The 15,998-nt window shown below is 39.9% G+C and overlaps 8 protein-coding genes across 8 annotated transcripts; 4 read left to right on the plus strand and 4 right to left on the minus strand.

The window, feature by feature from the left end:
• Nucleotides 1–1,339: 1,339 nt before the first annotated feature.
• On the plus strand, nucleotides 1,340–2,986 carry ATP1 (F1F0 ATP synthase subunit alpha; the record flags this gene model as incomplete). Its single annotated transcript, XM_003647740.1, has 1 exon — nucleotides 1,340–2,986. The coding sequence occupies one exon, from the start codon at nucleotides 1,340–1,342 to the stop codon at nucleotides 2,984–2,986; it is 1,647 nt and encodes a 548-aa protein (XP_003647788.1).
• Nucleotides 2,987–3,525: 539 nt separating this feature from the next.
• On the plus strand, nucleotides 3,526–4,725 carry CCL1 (TFIIH complex kinase subunit CCL1; the record flags this gene model as incomplete). The annotated part of the gene is made up of 1 exon (XM_003647741.1): nucleotides 3,526–4,725. One exon carries the CDS (start codon nucleotides 3,526–3,528, stop codon nucleotides 4,723–4,725), a length of 1,200 nt encoding a protein of 399 aa, XP_003647789.1.
• A 392-nt stretch (nucleotides 4,726–5,117) lies between these two features.
• YME1 (i-AAA protease YME1) lies at nucleotides 5,118–7,301 on the minus strand (the record flags this gene model as incomplete). Its single annotated transcript, XM_003647742.1, has 1 exon — nucleotides 5,118–7,301. One exon carries the CDS (start codon nucleotides 7,299–7,301, stop codon nucleotides 5,118–5,120), a length of 2,184 nt encoding a protein of 727 aa, XP_003647790.1.
• Nucleotides 7,302–7,910: 609 nt separating this feature from the next.
• Nucleotides 7,911–10,148, minus strand: BRN1 (condensin subunit BRN1; the record flags this gene model as incomplete). Its single annotated transcript, XM_003647743.1, has 1 exon — nucleotides 7,911–10,148. The coding sequence occupies one exon, from the start codon at nucleotides 10,146–10,148 to the stop codon at nucleotides 7,911–7,913; it is 2,238 nt and encodes a 745-aa protein (XP_003647791.1).
• A 241-nt stretch (nucleotides 10,149–10,389) lies between these two features.
• On the minus strand, nucleotides 10,390–11,790 carry BNA4 (kynurenine 3-monooxygenase; the record flags this gene model as incomplete). Its single annotated transcript, XM_003647744.1, has 1 exon — nucleotides 10,390–11,790. The coding sequence occupies one exon, from the start codon at nucleotides 11,788–11,790 to the stop codon at nucleotides 10,390–10,392; it is 1,401 nt and encodes a 466-aa protein (XP_003647792.1).
• Nucleotides 11,791–12,346: 556 nt separating this feature from the next.
• On the plus strand, nucleotides 12,347–13,051 carry MRX3 (Mrx3p; the record flags this gene model as incomplete). The annotated part of the gene is made up of 1 exon (XM_003647745.1): nucleotides 12,347–13,051. One exon carries the CDS (start codon nucleotides 12,347–12,349, stop codon nucleotides 13,049–13,051), a length of 705 nt encoding a protein of 234 aa, XP_003647793.1.
• A 564-nt stretch (nucleotides 13,052–13,615) lies between these two features.
• On the plus strand, nucleotides 13,616–15,067 carry GLO3 (ADP-ribosylation factor GTPase-activating protein; the record flags this gene model as incomplete). The annotated part of the gene is made up of 1 exon (XM_003647746.1): nucleotides 13,616–15,067. One exon carries the CDS (start codon nucleotides 13,616–13,618, stop codon nucleotides 15,065–15,067), a length of 1,452 nt encoding a protein of 483 aa, XP_003647794.1.
• A 260-nt stretch (nucleotides 15,068–15,327) lies between these two features.
• On the minus strand, nucleotides 15,328–15,990 carry ROX3 (Rox3p; the record flags this gene model as incomplete). Its single annotated transcript, XM_003647747.1, has 1 exon — nucleotides 15,328–15,990. One exon carries the CDS (start codon nucleotides 15,988–15,990, stop codon nucleotides 15,328–15,330), a length of 663 nt encoding a protein of 220 aa, XP_003647795.1.
• Nucleotides 15,991–15,998: the final 8 nt, after the last annotated feature.

Below are 15,998 nucleotides of genomic sequence, written 5' to 3' on the forward strand. Positions count from 1 at the left end.
TGTCTTTGTTGATAAAAATATAATCCCATATATGTGCAATACTACCTGCAGAGACACTCTTGAAATTTTGGTAGAGTTCCTAAAAAATGCCTACTAACGTATCCAATAACAATATAACCCGTATTGTCTTTATTAATGATATTTACTACTAGTCGTTCTCTGTTTTATTAAAAAATTACGTAGAACTATTTGCATATACACGCTGTTATTTTAATTTTAAGCCTTACATACTCGATGAAACTAAACCATCTCACTTTTGTGTGCACACAGGTTGGTCGGCTCACACTCCCTGTGGTAAGGCTAACGACGGACAAAAATTAACCAAAAAAGAGAGCTTGCTGCATCCAGCCGAGCCCAGCTTATCCAGATACATCATACGAAGCATTAGTCATATACTGTATGCTCTTCAAGTTATATATCTGAACGTGAATTGTATGCAGATTGTGTGGCTATGTACTCGATTATGCAGGTCATGTGTACTAAATAACGGTTTTTGTCGCCTGCATAAGTTGATTTTTTAGTCCAGAACACAAAGAAAGGCGGTCGTGACGGGCGACGGGGTTTTGCTTTTAGGAAACCGTTTCTTTTTTCGGGGCTTGAGGGTCCTTTCTATTGTGTCGGGGAGTTGCTAGACGCCGTGTGCAGACACGAAATGCGGAGCCCCGCCGCGGTCCGGTTGTCCGGCGAGTATTTAGGATTTGTTAAGCCGGGTAACGATCGTCGGACCATGTCCGGGTAACAGGCCGCCCAGTTCCCGGGTAACCTTTACGTATCAAACGACGCGTCGGGTCTTGAAAAAGAAACCGATTCCTGACTGACCAATGGGAATCTCCATTTGTGGTGCTACGGGTGTTTCTGGGTTTAACCCTTCCTGCTCGAGAAACTCACGAAATTTTCTTGTTCTCTCGTTTTCCCAATTTTTCAAACCAAAAATTTGCAAGATTTTTTACATTACACCTCTATCAAGACTAGTTCTTTGTATCTTTACATCAACTTTTCACTGAAAACCTTCTTTGTTATTAGCATTGTTTAAGAGGTCTCTATTACACTCACAATTAGTGTTTTTCCGATTTTCCAAGCATCTAAAAGCAACTGAACAATTGCCTCGTCATCTACGCTGGGGGAGTTTGTCTGTTCATCTATCATTTCAACACAAGTGTTATTTTAAGAGACCAAGGGAGGGATAAGCTTTAAAACGACCTTAACCATCTGAAATCCCTATAATATTCTAAAAAATCTGTTTTTTGTTTGCTTTTGAAGAAATCTTGTTTATTAAGATAAGAGATCTATCCATTTAAAGCTGCTTTTCTGTAAGTTCAATTAAGAAGGAAAGTAAAAAATGTTATCTCGTACTGCTTTGCGTTCGGCTATCAGAGCGATTGCCGCTGCACAATTGAACAGGGGCGTCCAGAGAGTTGCTAGACCAGCTTTAAAGATTGCTGGTAGGAGGTTTGCATCTGCAAAGGCTCAGCCCACTGAGGTTTCTTCTATTTTGGAGGAGCGTATTAGGGGTGTTTCTGATGAGGCTAATCTAAATGAAACCGGTAGGGTGTTGTCTGTTGGGGATGGTATTGCCAGAGTTTTTGGGTTGAACAATGTTCAGGCGGAAGAGTTGGTTGAGTTTTCCTCTGGTGTCAAAGGTATGGCTTTGAACTTGGAACCGGGTCAGGTCGGTATTGTGTTGTTTGGTTCTGACAGATTGATTAAAGAGGGTGAGGTTGTCAAAAGAACAGGCAGAATTGTCGATGTGCCAGTTGGGCCAGGTATGTTGGGGCGTGTTGTTGATGCTTTAGGTAATCCTATTGATGGTAAAGGAGCCATCAAGGCTGCAAAGAGATCCAGAGCTCAAGTCAAGGCACCTGGTATTTTGCCAAGAAGATCTGTTTTTGAGCCTATGCAGACCGGTTTGAAGGCCGTTGATGCTCTAGTGCCAATTGGCAGAGGCCAAAGAGAGTTGATTATTGGTGACAGACAAACCGGTAAGACGGCTGTTGCCTTGGATACAATTCTAAACCAGAAGAGATGGAATGACGCTAACGACGAGTCCAAAAAGTTGTACTGTGTTTACGTAGCTGTCGGTCAAAAGAGATCTACTGTTGCTCAATTGGTGCAGACCTTGGAGCAACACGATGCTTTGAAATACTCTGTCATTGTGGCTGCTACCGCATCCGAAGCTGCTCCATTGCAATACATTGCTCCATTTACTGCCGCTGCCATTGGTGAATGGTTTAGAGACAACAGCAAACACGCCTTGATTATCTACGATGACTTGTCTAAGCAAGCTGTGGCTTACCGTCAATTATCTTTGTTGTTGAGACGTCCTCCAGGTCGTGAGGCTTACCCAGGTGATGTCTTTTACTTACATTCCAGATTATTGGAAAGAGCTGCCAAGATGTCCGAGAAGAACGGTGGTGGTTCTTTGACCGCTTTGCCAGTTATTGAAACTCAAGGTGGTGATGTTTCCGCTTATATTCCAACCAACGTCATTTCCATCACTGATGGTCAAATCTTCTTGGAAGCTGAATTGTTCTACAAGGGTATTAGACCAGCCATCAATGTCGGTTTGTCTGTCTCTCGTGTCGGTTCTGCCGCTCAAGTTAAGGCTTTGAAGCAAGTTGCTGGTTCCTTAAAATTGTTCTTGGCTCAATACAGAGAAGTTGCTGCTTTCGCACAATTTGGTTCCGATTTGGATGCTTCCACCAAGCAAACTTTGGCTAGAGGTGAAAGATTGACCCAATTGTTGAAGCAAAGCCAATATTCTCCATTATCTGCTGAAGAGCAAGTCCCTTTGATCTATGCTGGTGTTAACGGTTATTTAGACAATGTAGAGTTGTCCAGAATTGCTGAATTTGAAACGGAATTCTTGGCCTACTTGAAGTCTAGTCACGATGAAATCATCTCTGCCATAAGAGAAAAGGGTGAGTTGTCTAAGGATTTGTTGTCTACCTTGAAGTCTGCTACTGAGTCCTTTGTTGCTACCTTCTGAAGTTGATACACTGGTTTGCACACAACTATAAACTCTTATAAAATCCATATTGGATTTTGAAGGTGAAACTTAACTTTTTTATTTTATTTACCTAAGAGAAAACAAAGAACTGAAGAAAGCATCATATGACTTTAACGATTTTGGATGAGCAAATCAATAACCACGTTTTTCTGCCAAATATATTGATATTATTTCAATTTTATTTTGAAGTATGGACGATATATTTTATTATATATACATGGCTTGCTCTGTTTGTAAGAATGTAAAAGATATTCCTTTCAAGCGATGCTCCGAAGTACATTACATACCAATATAAGTTTAACTAGAAGATATCTGTTGATAGGTAGAAATCAATGAATATTTTCTTGATCATATATAACAAGTTGATCTCTTATTTGCGTTCAATTCATTATTTCATAGGTGTGATTTCTTCCTTCACACACATATATGGTATATAGATTTTTTACATTAAAAAAATTGAGTAACATGAACCTTTATAAAACACTAGTCCAAATTACAAAAAGACAATAAACCCTACTATGGAGAACTCACCTACTCCTATTAGCATATCTGCCACCCGCAAAACAGCTTCGAATACATTTTTGCCGCTTAATACGAAGCGGGTCAGCGATGATGACCTTTACAGAACTTCAACCCAATATAAGTTATGGTCTTTTACATCGAAAAGGCTCGAACAAATAAGATCAGATATAAATCTCCGTTCTTCTGAGATTATTAAGAAACAAATAATTCAGTTTAAAGAATCTCATCCCAATCTATCGACAGAGGAACTTGAGGCCATCGATTCATTGGCTATACCTTTGAATGCTGATGAAGAATTTAAACTTGTTAATTTCTACGCCAGAAAGGTACAACAATGTGCTAGCTCTTTGAACTTACCTACGGAAGTGACTGCAACTGCAATCTCTTTTTTTAGGAAGTTTTTCCTCACAAATTCTGTTATGGATATTCACCCAAAGAACATCTTGCTAACTACCATATTTCTGGCGTGCAAATCAGAAAACTACTTCATCGGGATTGAGTCATTTGCTCAAAAGACGAAGTCTAAAGAAGACGCTATTCTAAAATACGAATTTAAGGTTTTGGAGTCTTTAAAGTTTACGCTATTGAATCATCATCCGTTTAAGGCCTTGCATGGCTTCTTCTTAGACATCCAATCCATCTTGAACGGGAAAGTTGATTTAGAATATATGGGCCAAGTATATACGAACTCTAAAAAGAAAATCACAGATGCATTATTAACAGATGCAGTATATCAATATACTCCCCCACAGATCACTTTGGCGGTTTTGCTGGCTGAAGATCAAACCCTAATAGATCGTTATTTGGAGTTGAAGTTTCCAAATAAAAACAAAGATAATTCAGTTGATGTCATAAAACCAACTTCTGCTGATAGTACAAATACTACTTCAGGAAGCTCCAGTAATGGAAATATGGAGGTAAAGGAAGTGGTCCAATCCAAGGAAGTACCGAATGAAGGAAACGAGACTACAAATGATAATACAAATATGATCGATTTGCCTAAGTTGATAAAGACTATACAGGATTGCAGAGACATCATATTTGAACGGCAATCTGTGACGAAAGAAGAAGTAAAAGAAATAGATGCAAAGTTACATTACTGTAAGAATCCAATGCTGGTGCTCCGACGTCTCAAAAGACAAAAGGATTCTTCTTCCAGTGCAAGCCCGCCAGATATTAAAAGACAAAAGCTATAAGAATGGCGAACAGTCCATTCCTAAACGCAGAGGTACCTACAAAGCCTATGGTAATTCTAATATATATGAGATCAGAGTCATTTAATTTGGTATCTATATACATGTAATAGCTTTAAACATCCATCGATTATAACCATCATACAGCAATGTCAAAGAACAATGATCAGTAGCTGATTCCCAAGTTGATATTCTCACACTACCTAAATTCGTATTTCAGATATTCAAAATACGACATAATCATATGCAGGGTGTTTTTACATCTTTTTATTTCTAAATACATAGTATTGTTAGTTTTTTAAGTTGCTTTCCTGTATCATTAAAAGTTCATTTCCGACTTTGCTTCGTGTACGGTATATATGTTACTGCGTTTTAGTTTTGGTGATATACGGTATTTATGCATTGATCAACACAGGTATCTTAGATTTATCACCTCCAAACCCTTTACGTTCGTCACTGTCCGGTCCCTCGACTACTTTATTTGTAGCTTTTTTACCCTTATTAATCGTTTCACCACTACAAACCTTTTGTATTTCGAAGCTGTCCAAAGTTTCGTACTCCATTAAACCTTGGGCTAATCTATGCAGCTCGTGTTTCTTATCAGAGAGGACATCTCTGGTTCTTTCCTCAGAAGCCTTTAAAAGCTCAACGACCTCGTTATCAGCAATGTCGCGGATTTTATCAGACCAAGTTTCCCATTGGTCTGCAAGGTTAACCGGCCCCACATGATCACTCATCCCATACTGGGTAACCATCGCCCTTGCAGTACTAGTAGCATTTTGTAAATCGGAACCGCATCCGCTTGTGGTATTTTCCTTACCATAAATCAACTCCTCGGCAATCTTACCACCCATACAAACATCTAAACGAGCAAGGCATTCCTTTTTGGTTATGTCTACTTTGTCCATCTCTGGTAATTGGAAAGTAATACCTAGAGCTCTGCCCCTAGGCAAGATTGTTGCCTTGTATAATGGAACGGCACCCGGAGTATACAACGCCATAATAGCGTGCCCTGCCTCGTGGTATGCAGTCGCCCTCCTAGTTGCTTCGGTTAAAACCATAGTTTTTCTTTCAGCACCCATCAATATCTTATCTTTGGCCCATTCTAAATGAGACATATCAACAGCAATAGCATTTTGTTGGCATGCGTACACAGCAGCTTGATTGACTAAGTTCATCAATTCGGCACCTGATAAACCTGGCGTACCACGAGCAATAATGTAAGGATCTACCCCAGCAGCCAAAGTGACTTTTTTCATGTGATGTTGCAAAATATCAGCACGTCCGCGGACATCTGGGAGATCAACGGTTACAACTTTATCAAATCTACCAGGTCTGGTTAGCGCCTTATCCAAAGATTCAGGAAAGTTAGTAGCACCAATAATGATGATGCCGCTACTTTGAGAGAAACCGTCTAATTCAACCAGCAACTGATTCAAAGTTTGTTTGGCGTAGGCTTGATCCTTCGGGTTACGCTTCCCACCAATGGCATCTAATTCATCAATGAAAATAATGGCTGGAGCATGTGCACGAGCGTGAGCGAAAAGCTCACGTATACGCTTTGCACCTACCCCTACGTAAATTTCATCGAATTCAGAACCTGACATAAAGAAGAAATCAACGCCTGCTTCACCTGCTGTTGCTCTTGCTAACAGTGTCTTACCTGTCCCTGGTGGGCCTGTCAACAATACACCCTTGGGCAAATTTCCACCAAGAGATTCGTATTTAGTAGGGTCTTTCAAGAAATCTACAATTTCTTCCAATTCTGCACGAGCCTCATCACAACCACGAACATCCTCAAACTTTACGTTTGTCTTAGCAACATCAACAGACTTATCAGCGGTTTCAGAAGTCTTCCAGGTGGTGTTCTCTGAAACGAACTTAAATACTCCAGATAAACCATATGTAACGGTTCCAAACACAATAATCCACTTGATCCATCTAGAAATAATCGTAAAGGTCGATTCTGTCACTACAACATGTAGCGGCTCTTTTCTTGAACCATAGCCTGGAACATGTGAAGGGGATGTAGGGTAATATGAGGCTTGTGATGAACCTCCTGCGCTATGGTTCATTGCAGGTGGTATTACACCTGCAGAATCTGGCATCACTAAAGATTGCCTGACGTTCTCTGCATCAGCAACTCTACCAACCCGTTGCAACGCCTCCATGTACAATTTTAGACATTCAGAAGAAGAAGCAATTCCTGGTGTTTCAAACCGTGAAACCACATATTGAGGGTAGTTAGAACTTAAAAGTAACTTATAGAAATTGGCTTGGGCTTCAGCATTAGATAGATCCTTATTCGCTTCCTGCTCTTTCTCCGCTAATACAGAGTGTACAACAGGCCCCTCGGTAGACACATTTTCAGGCTTAACTTCCTTGGCGCTATCACTTAAAATGGGAGATGTATGTATACCGCGATAATAATACGACCTCCCCATCTTAATCCTACCAAAATGCGTACTGCTCCTTAATACCAAAGGAGAGAGCATGGCCATCTGTTTCGACGCTACCTTCATCGCCAGCCTAGCGTCCGTTGCGCCTAAAGTCTTCAAAACCAAATTACGAAAACTCATAATGAGTTAAAGCACTGGTTGTGTTCAATAAAACGGCTATGGACTTTAAAACTCACGTCAAACGCTTCCACAGCGACTAAATAGTACTTCGTTACCGTTCTTATTGTTACTTAGAAGCTGCATTAAGCCTTCCTTCGTTTTCTTCTGGTGGCAAAATTTCCAATTCTGTTGAATTTATCTACAATCACTATATACGTATAAATATCAAACTGTGGGCATCAGGTTTATAAAGCTCAGTGTCGAGCTACCTATGTGAATGGCAATAAGATATTAACTGCTGTAGCGCTATTCCAAGGAGATATAATGTATTTTACGGCAGCAGCTTTCAACTTGGTTCGCGTTCTGCGCACTGTGTGTATCATACTGTGATGGGATCCTCCGGACGTATCGATTGATCGATCAACTGTTTAGAACACAGTTAAGTCTATAGAGATGTCAAATTTGAAAGGTTACAGATACCGTTAATATAAATTTAGTGAGGCCATTTGTGAGCAGCCAAGGTGGGAATAATGATCATGTGACACAATAGTAGCTAAGTTGGTAGTCACGTGACTTGTACTCAAGAGTTGAGTAAGCTGTCTTATTGATCAACTACAGGTTCAATAGAAATTATGCAGTATCTTCTTGTTGGAACTGGATAAAGAGATCCTTATGGTCATCAGTTTGTGTTATTGAGAAGCCATGTTCATTGGCTAAATGGAGCAGACATATGAAACAGAAACTGGTGGATAGATCCTTACGAGTCTTTTCAGAATACATTTTAAATATGTCAGTCGCAATATCTGTGAACTTGAGGTCGGTAGTGTTGGAATATGTAGGTTGATTCTCTTTAGTTGGCAGGGGAGTGGGTTGCTGTCCTATCCTAGAAGTAATTGATTTCCATATATTATTTTTTAACCTCCTTACGTCTACTTTCTTTGCAGTTCTGGAAAATGTGACTTTGTCTTCTGTTTTGATTATGTTTTGAGTGGCGGGAATACACTCTTGAGCATCTTCTTCATCTTCATAACCATCAGATTCATGGGGATCCCCGCCCTCAAAAGCTTGGTTAAAATCTATTCCACAATCGTCTTCGAATGTGGGGCTAAGATCAAGATTAGGATTATTGTCAGTAGATAGCTGAGAACATGTTGGTGCAGCCGCGGACTGATCTTTCATCTTATAATTTTCTGCCCAAAACTTTTCGTCAGCAATTTCATATCTGCCGCCGTTTTGTCCTGCTTCGGTATTCTGAAATTGTACGACATCTGCATCCTTATGTCCATGAGGATTCTGCTTCTTAAGAGAAAAGAATGACATCCGTTGATCAGGTTTAATAAATAATCTGGTGATTCTATCGGCTGAAAATTGATAATCATTGGGCAATATGTGATGGGACTCGTCTTCTCTATGTTTCTGAGGGATTTCTATCAGAGTCTTGGATACTGCAAATATCGTTTCTTCTATGTTTCCTTCCAAGTCAAAAAAGTCAATGAAGCTATTTTCCTTTTTGTTCTTCTTTTTGGCTTCCTTTTCTTCACCACCAGAACTGTCTTTTGAATTCTTTACGTCATCAGGATTCTCTTGGTTTTCTTTATGGATTCTTAGTTTGTGCTTATAATTGTGCACTTTCCAATGCTCTCTACCACGCCAACTTTTTTTGAAAAAATTGTCAAAATATGCTAGTAATTCCTGGTCCATGATATTATTAATGAAATTAGACTCTGTGTTTTCATTATCTGGTGTGGTTTTATTTAAGTCAGTGTTATCATCATTAAAGACTTCATCATCTTGGCCCGGTAATTCATAAAATTCATCTGTATCATTAACCCCCAATGTTTCAGGAATAGCTTCCTGCATATCTTGTTCTGTTAGAAAATTGTCAAACTTATTATTAACGTCCTCAATAAACGTTTTGGCTCGGTCTATATCCTGAACGGCAGCTTTCAATTGAGACATGGATGGACAAATATCTGAAGTACTGATTTGGTCAAAACTCAGGAACTTGATTCCAAGTGCTAGAATTTCGTCCTCTACAGAATAAGAGGTCATAGAATCTATGGAAACTGATGTTTCAGATGTGTCAGATTCCTCGAGTTCAGCTGACACTTTTGCTGGACTTTCATTGTCAGAGTTGCTCCTTCCAAGATCCGGGTTTGAATCATCTATTAGATCTGCTGCCACTTTTTCCTCATTCGCTTGAAATGTATTCGATTGCTTCGATCCATCCATATCAGTGGCATTAGCATCAAACACAACTCGTAAATTTTCATCAACATCTAGAGTGTTTACCAACAGACTTTTGGCACCGCCTTCATCGAAATCGGCCAAAGCCTTTTTAAATAGAGGATCTATGGTCAGCTCCTGGTCTAATTCTTTTATCTTAATAGTGTCAAATTGCACTAAGGTGGTCTCTAAGACTCTATTGTAGTTCCTTCTCTTCTTAGCTTCATTTACATTATCTTTGGATATAAGCATCCCTGTAACAGGGTCAATCTCAATTTCATCCTTATCTACTTCATCCTTTTCGCCGTTCGAATTGTCACCGTTCGAATCCTTGTTTCGACGTTGAGCCAGTCCACTTAATAACTTTCCAGTTTCACTCGCAACAGAATCGACACGAGAAGAATAAATTTTAATACACCCATCTAAAGTGGCGCTTGCCTTCTGAAAGTTAATATTATCTTCTGCGTCTTTTAACACATTCAAATCGTGGAAGTAATCAATCAATGCAAAATTCCAACTATTTCTGGAATTAATCTTGTTATCAGTGGCCATCTTGATCCATTCTTCAAAGTTTGCCATCATTGTGGACTTATTCGTGAATATGCCCTGATCTTCATCGTCATACCGTAGGTGCGTAGTCATCCTGGTAGGTATCCTTATCCTGAAACTACTCTGATGTCTTTCAATATTTAATAACTATCGTTATACATTTTATATTTTGTACATAACATATGTTGAAGGGAATCAAATGCGTTTTTAGACTTACACGCGAGGTACTTCCGTTCACGTCGCCAATTTCCGCCGACGAGATGAGCAAATCATCGAGGCAGTTGATAGTACATGAAAATGATTCAAAATGCTCTATACATTTCATGAAGTATGCTCAAGTTAATAATTTCTGTGCATTTGGTCCAAATGTTTTTAGAACTTTAAGTGCTCCCCAAAAGGCAGTACCAGCTAACAATGCCTGAGTAAAGTTTAAGATCATATTATGCTTCTTCCCAACTTGTAGAGCAACGTGGTAAGGGATATCAGCTCTAAATGATACCATTGTATATATAGGGACCCACCTATTCCCTAAAATTCTACCGAATATTCGATCCAGCTTCCTTTTAAACAGATGCAGCTTTGAGATAACACCATGTGACATATCCTTGTAGTTACTCTTGGCCAGCTGGACGATTGCCAGTAGATCCTTTTGTCTTGAAGATGTGTATTCTTGAAATGCAGCGTTCCTATCTAAGTTATTTTTATCTAACAATTGCATCAACACTCGAACATCCTCAAACCCACAGTTCATACCTTGACCATAGAATGGAACCATTGAATGGGAAGCATCACCTAAAATGATGCATCTACCACCGTCCAAATGTTGTGGAGAGCACTGAACGCACATCAATGCGCCCCTATCTTTATGTTCAAATGCATATACTGCATTTTCCAAACCGATGAGGTCTATTACATCGGGGAAGTTGTGACACAGGAAGTTTTTAATTTCGTCAGTAGACTTAAAACTTTCTACCAACGACCAAGGACCAAAAAATGTGCATGTAAATGAACCGTCCTTGTTAGGCAAGCCCATCAACATATAATTATGGCGCGGCCATATGTGTAGATAGTCGGGAGATATTGCGAAATGGCCGTTGAACCTGCTGACAAAATCCTTAGTAGCTGGGATAGATAACTCCAAGTAGCAGCAATCAATATACTCTTGTGAAAAATCCATTCTTATTTCACGTTGCAGCTCATAGCGTGTTTTGGAATACGCACCATCACATCCAACTATAAAATCAAATTCTAATGACTTCTGCAGCTTTCCTCCATCCATAGTGAAAACAGCAGTCTGCTTTACATCACTAAATCTGAGATTTGTCAACTTGTAACCAAAATACAGCTTAATTTCGTCAACCCCATCGACTTCATCGAGGAGTTTGTTGTTCAAAATATCCCTATCAATAGAATTAATAGATTCACCGAAAAGACCGTATAGCTGCGAGTCGAGATTCCCCTTCAAGTCATGAACCATCCGTCCACATATGGGAATTATATCACTTAGTAAACGTTGGCTCATTTCGTAATCGACATATTGGAGAGCTGTTATGCCACGAGCAGAAATAGCGAGATTGATAGACCTCAGGTTTCTATCGCACTTGGGCACCAGCCGTGGATCAGAACGATAGTCGAACAACGATACATTATAGCCCTTTTTCGACAGCCCAATGGCAGCTAAACAACCAACTAAACCAGCACCAATCACTGCAACCTCCTCCTTACCTTTAACCATTGCAAAATAATTCGAAAATATTGAAACCTAAAGCTTGTTGGATTTCAAATACCAAAATTGTTTTTAATAGAGCGGAGAATGATGAAGTTTAAATAGCATGCCAAATTTTCATTAACTAATCCCATCAGCAGTGCGTAAATATATATATATATACATACAAGGCAGGAATAAGTAAAAGGGCTGACCGTATTCACTAAACAGGAATTTACATGATTTGCAACGGCCAACATAGAATTGTTTGTGATTCGATGCCTAAACTTTGTATAACATATATAATCAGCGGACTGGCAGTGAGTAATCAGAACCCTAGTATTCGTTTTCAACTAGAGGACCTTCTATGCCACGAGATAGCGCTGAGGGAGGAGGTAGAACTGCTACGCCACCGGACATCTTCGGGCTTTGAAGGGACTAATGACAACTTGGGGATAAGAACATGCTTTCAAAATATTTAGCGATGTTCACTTAGTTCTCTTCATAAAGCAATCCGGCAAGAAAGGCAAGAAGGCGACACGAGAATAGAATTCAATTAGCCATACGAAAGGGTTTTTACAAAGGAATGTTATTTAGACTGATCAATAGAACGTTTATTCTACCATCAGCTGGGTTTGCTGCAGGCTTTATTAGTTTTGGTCAAGCGTGGCAGACAGGATCTGAATCTCAGGGCCAGGGACCGCGGAATGAATCCGAACAAAGGGTAGATATCTTGGATAGATTAGCACAAACGGAGGAATTTAAGAAGTTGACAGAGAACTTTGTAATGATGCGGCAGTCAGAATTGGTTCCCGGTAAACATAGAAACAATAGTATATCTCAGGGGCTCTTGTTTGGTAGGAACCATATTGAAATTGATCCGGTTATATTTCAAGATCATGAGAATCGTTCAATGACAGCTTTTTACCATTTAGGTGAGGGCCTCAGCTCTGAGAACGGTAATATTCATAAAGGAGTCTTGGCTTTGTTGTTAGATGAAGCGTTGTGCTTTTGTGGGTTTCCTACACTACCAAACAAGAAGGGTGTAACAGGTCGTTTAAACATCAAGTACCAGCGAGATATTCCTGCGGACTCCACCCTAGCATTGAGGGCGCATGTGGTTGAAACCAAAGGTCGTAAATGTATCATCAAGGGTACATTGGAATCGGTACCCGAAAAGTCGAGTTCCTGGAAGCTGGGAAGCGGTTCTCCCACTGTGTATGCCGAAGCAGAATGTATTCTCGTTGAGCCCAGGTGGTACAAGTATGTGACGTGGCTATCATTTTTCTAAACAATGTTGGGTATTGGGAGACAAAGGTCTAATTATAAGATTAGATATTGGCGACCGTTGGACGATGTATTCCCATACCGGGGAGAATTACACGGTGGAAAAGAGGGTGAAAGACCGAAAGATAGAAAAAAGTAGACTTGATATCTTTTGTACATCCTACAATATAGATCATATAGTTAGAGAAGAAGTATACCCTTTTTAATTCAACAATGGCTTGTCAATCTGTGTTAACTGTCCGTTTTAATGGCATCCTGCATTTTAGATATGATCACGTGGCAAGAATGGCATACCTGTATAAAATGACAAGTCAAAGCCGAAAATGCAGCTGTTCCGTTCATATAAAGTAGCAAAACTAATTTAATCACGACGTAATATATCTAACATAGACAGTGGCAAGCAGCGGAGGTAATCAGGAGTGGTATTCATATAATTGGAAACAGCAAGAATTATTTGGGCGTTTGTTTCGTGTATTTTGTGTGTTTCATGTGTTTCTAAAGTGCAAGAATAATAAGGACAGATATTGATTAATATAATATAAAACAAACCGGCGTATAGAGAACAACGATGTCTGAAGACGCAGGAGACATATACGTGGATAAATCAGTGAGTGATGGAGTGTTTAGCAAATTGAACAGTAAAGGAGAGAACAAGGTTTGTTTTGATTGTGGGAATAAGAATCCAACATGGACTTCGGTTCCATTTGGGATAATGCTTTGTATCCAATGTTCTGGAGAGCATAGGAAACTGGGGGTACATATTACGTTTGTAAAGTCCTCAAATCTTGATAAATGGACTGTGAACAACTTGAGGAACTTCAAGTTAGGTGGCAATCATCGTGCCCGTGAATATTTTTTAAAGAACAACGGCAAACAGTTTTTGGACTACAAGATGGATAAGCGGGTGAAGTATACTAGTACTGTCGCGAAAAACTACAAAGCACACTTAAATAAAAGGGTGCTAAAGGATCGTGAACAACATCCTCGAGAACTTATTTTCACGACTGATGATGATTTAGAATCTGGTGACTCAGATAATACTTCTAAAAATAACAGTGTGGATGACTTCTTTTCCACTTGGGAGAAACCAGCTTCGTCGGCATCTTCTCCAAAAATACTGACGCCCAACTCTACAAGCGGTACTCTCAACAATGGTAGTAGAAGTACCATTCTCAACGCGCCTGTTGGTAGAAGAAGAATGCCGCTTCTCTCAACATCATCGACCAATGCTTCTGGTGGTGGTAGTGGAGCCAAAAAACACTCTATTTTAACTTCAAGGAAGCCAGTTAAGACCACTGTTAAAAGGGCTGATACCGATTTGTTTGACCAGTTTGAGAAAGAAGCAAAGGAAGAGCAAGAAATGGCTGCATTAGCATCCTCTACGTCTTCTTTGGACTCTAGAAGACATACCCTAAGCTCTTCTAGCTACACGCAACCAAAACAAATCAAACTCCAACCTTCCTCCGGTAAAGATTCTACGTTTGGTAATTCTAGTGATTTTGAAGATAATCCCTACGACGATGGAATCAAATTTGATCAAATAAAAGCAGGAGGTGTTATCCCGTCCGTCGATGATGTGCAACCAAAGCTTGCTAAGTTGGGGTTTGGTATGACAAAGAATGACGCAATAAAATTGGCTAATGAAGCAAAAGAATCGAAGCGAGCTGCCACTGGTCCAAAATATACAGGCCAGTTAGCTGCAAAATTCGGCTCTCAGAAGGCGATCTCCTCGGATCAACTATTTGGCCGCGGCGGCTATGATGAAGACGCAAGTAAAGAAGCAAAGGAAAGGCTCAAGAAAGATTTCAACAATGCAACTTCTATTTCTTCATCCTCCTACTTTGGTGAAGATGACCAATCCCAATTGCAAGGTACTAGCTCTACCCCTTATACCTCTCAGAATAATCCATTAGTGGACATCTCATTTACCTCTGATGAAGATCTAGAAGTGGTCAAAGAAGCGCTAGAACGCGGTGCCCAGAAATTAGGTAACTATCTAAGAGACTACCTAAGAAACTGACATAATTTCATTATAACATGCTCGCTCACTTGCATTTTTACAATACCTTCCTTGTCCTTCACTCACCAGCCTAGAAGCAGCGGCATCCGTAATTATATATTAAAAAAAACCCCTACCATATATCATCGAAGTCTCTTTTTGTCAATCCATTCCTTCCTATTACGTTAACGGTTCTACACACCCATATACTACTGGTTAAAAACGGTAGATACAACAATCGCCCCCTAGCTTCCTCATAACGTATCATTAACGTATCCGATTCATTCTAATCTTCTTCGCTTAATATCATCTTGGATATCGCTGTTCGGCGTGGCCATCGACGATCCATTAGATTTGCTTTTCCGTTTCTTGCTCTTGCTTGCTCCTCCACTTCCTCCACTACCTCCAACCCCATTAGTATTACTGCCACTACCATCTAAATCAAAAGCCAAATCATCAACTTCAAACCCTTGATTCTTAAACTCACCAGTATAACTCCGCTCAAATTGTGAAATGACTTTAGCACACATCTCCCAATCCATCATAGGCTGCTCAAACAACGCATGATCACGATTCATAAACATCGTTCTCCATTCTTCCTGACTAAATTTCCCATTCTCCTTCCGCATTTGTGGAACCATATCCGTATTAATCGGCTGGAAGACAATTGGCGTCACCTCTCCGCCACGTCCATTCTCCCGACTAGGTATCACAGAGAATTTCCCCGATAGATCCTGTATTTGATTCTTATACGACTTGCGCAACTTAACAGCCTTCGTCCCATCAGGATTTGTCCTAGCCACTTGTCTGGAAATATCCTGCAGCCCATAAACTGATATTAGATCATCTAGCGGATTAGGCTGTTCAGCTTCATAAGCAGGTCCACTTGGATCTACATAGTAATAATATGACGGTATTGTTGATTCGTTGTGCAGTGTACCCATATCGTCGT

The sequence above is a fragment of the Eremothecium cymbalariae genome, chromosome 7 (assembly GCF_000235365.1).
Source record: "Eremothecium cymbalariae DBVPG#7215 chromosome 7, complete sequence".
Classification (NCBI taxonomy): domain Eukaryota; kingdom Fungi; phylum Ascomycota; class Saccharomycetes; order Saccharomycetales; family Saccharomycetaceae; genus Eremothecium; species Eremothecium cymbalariae.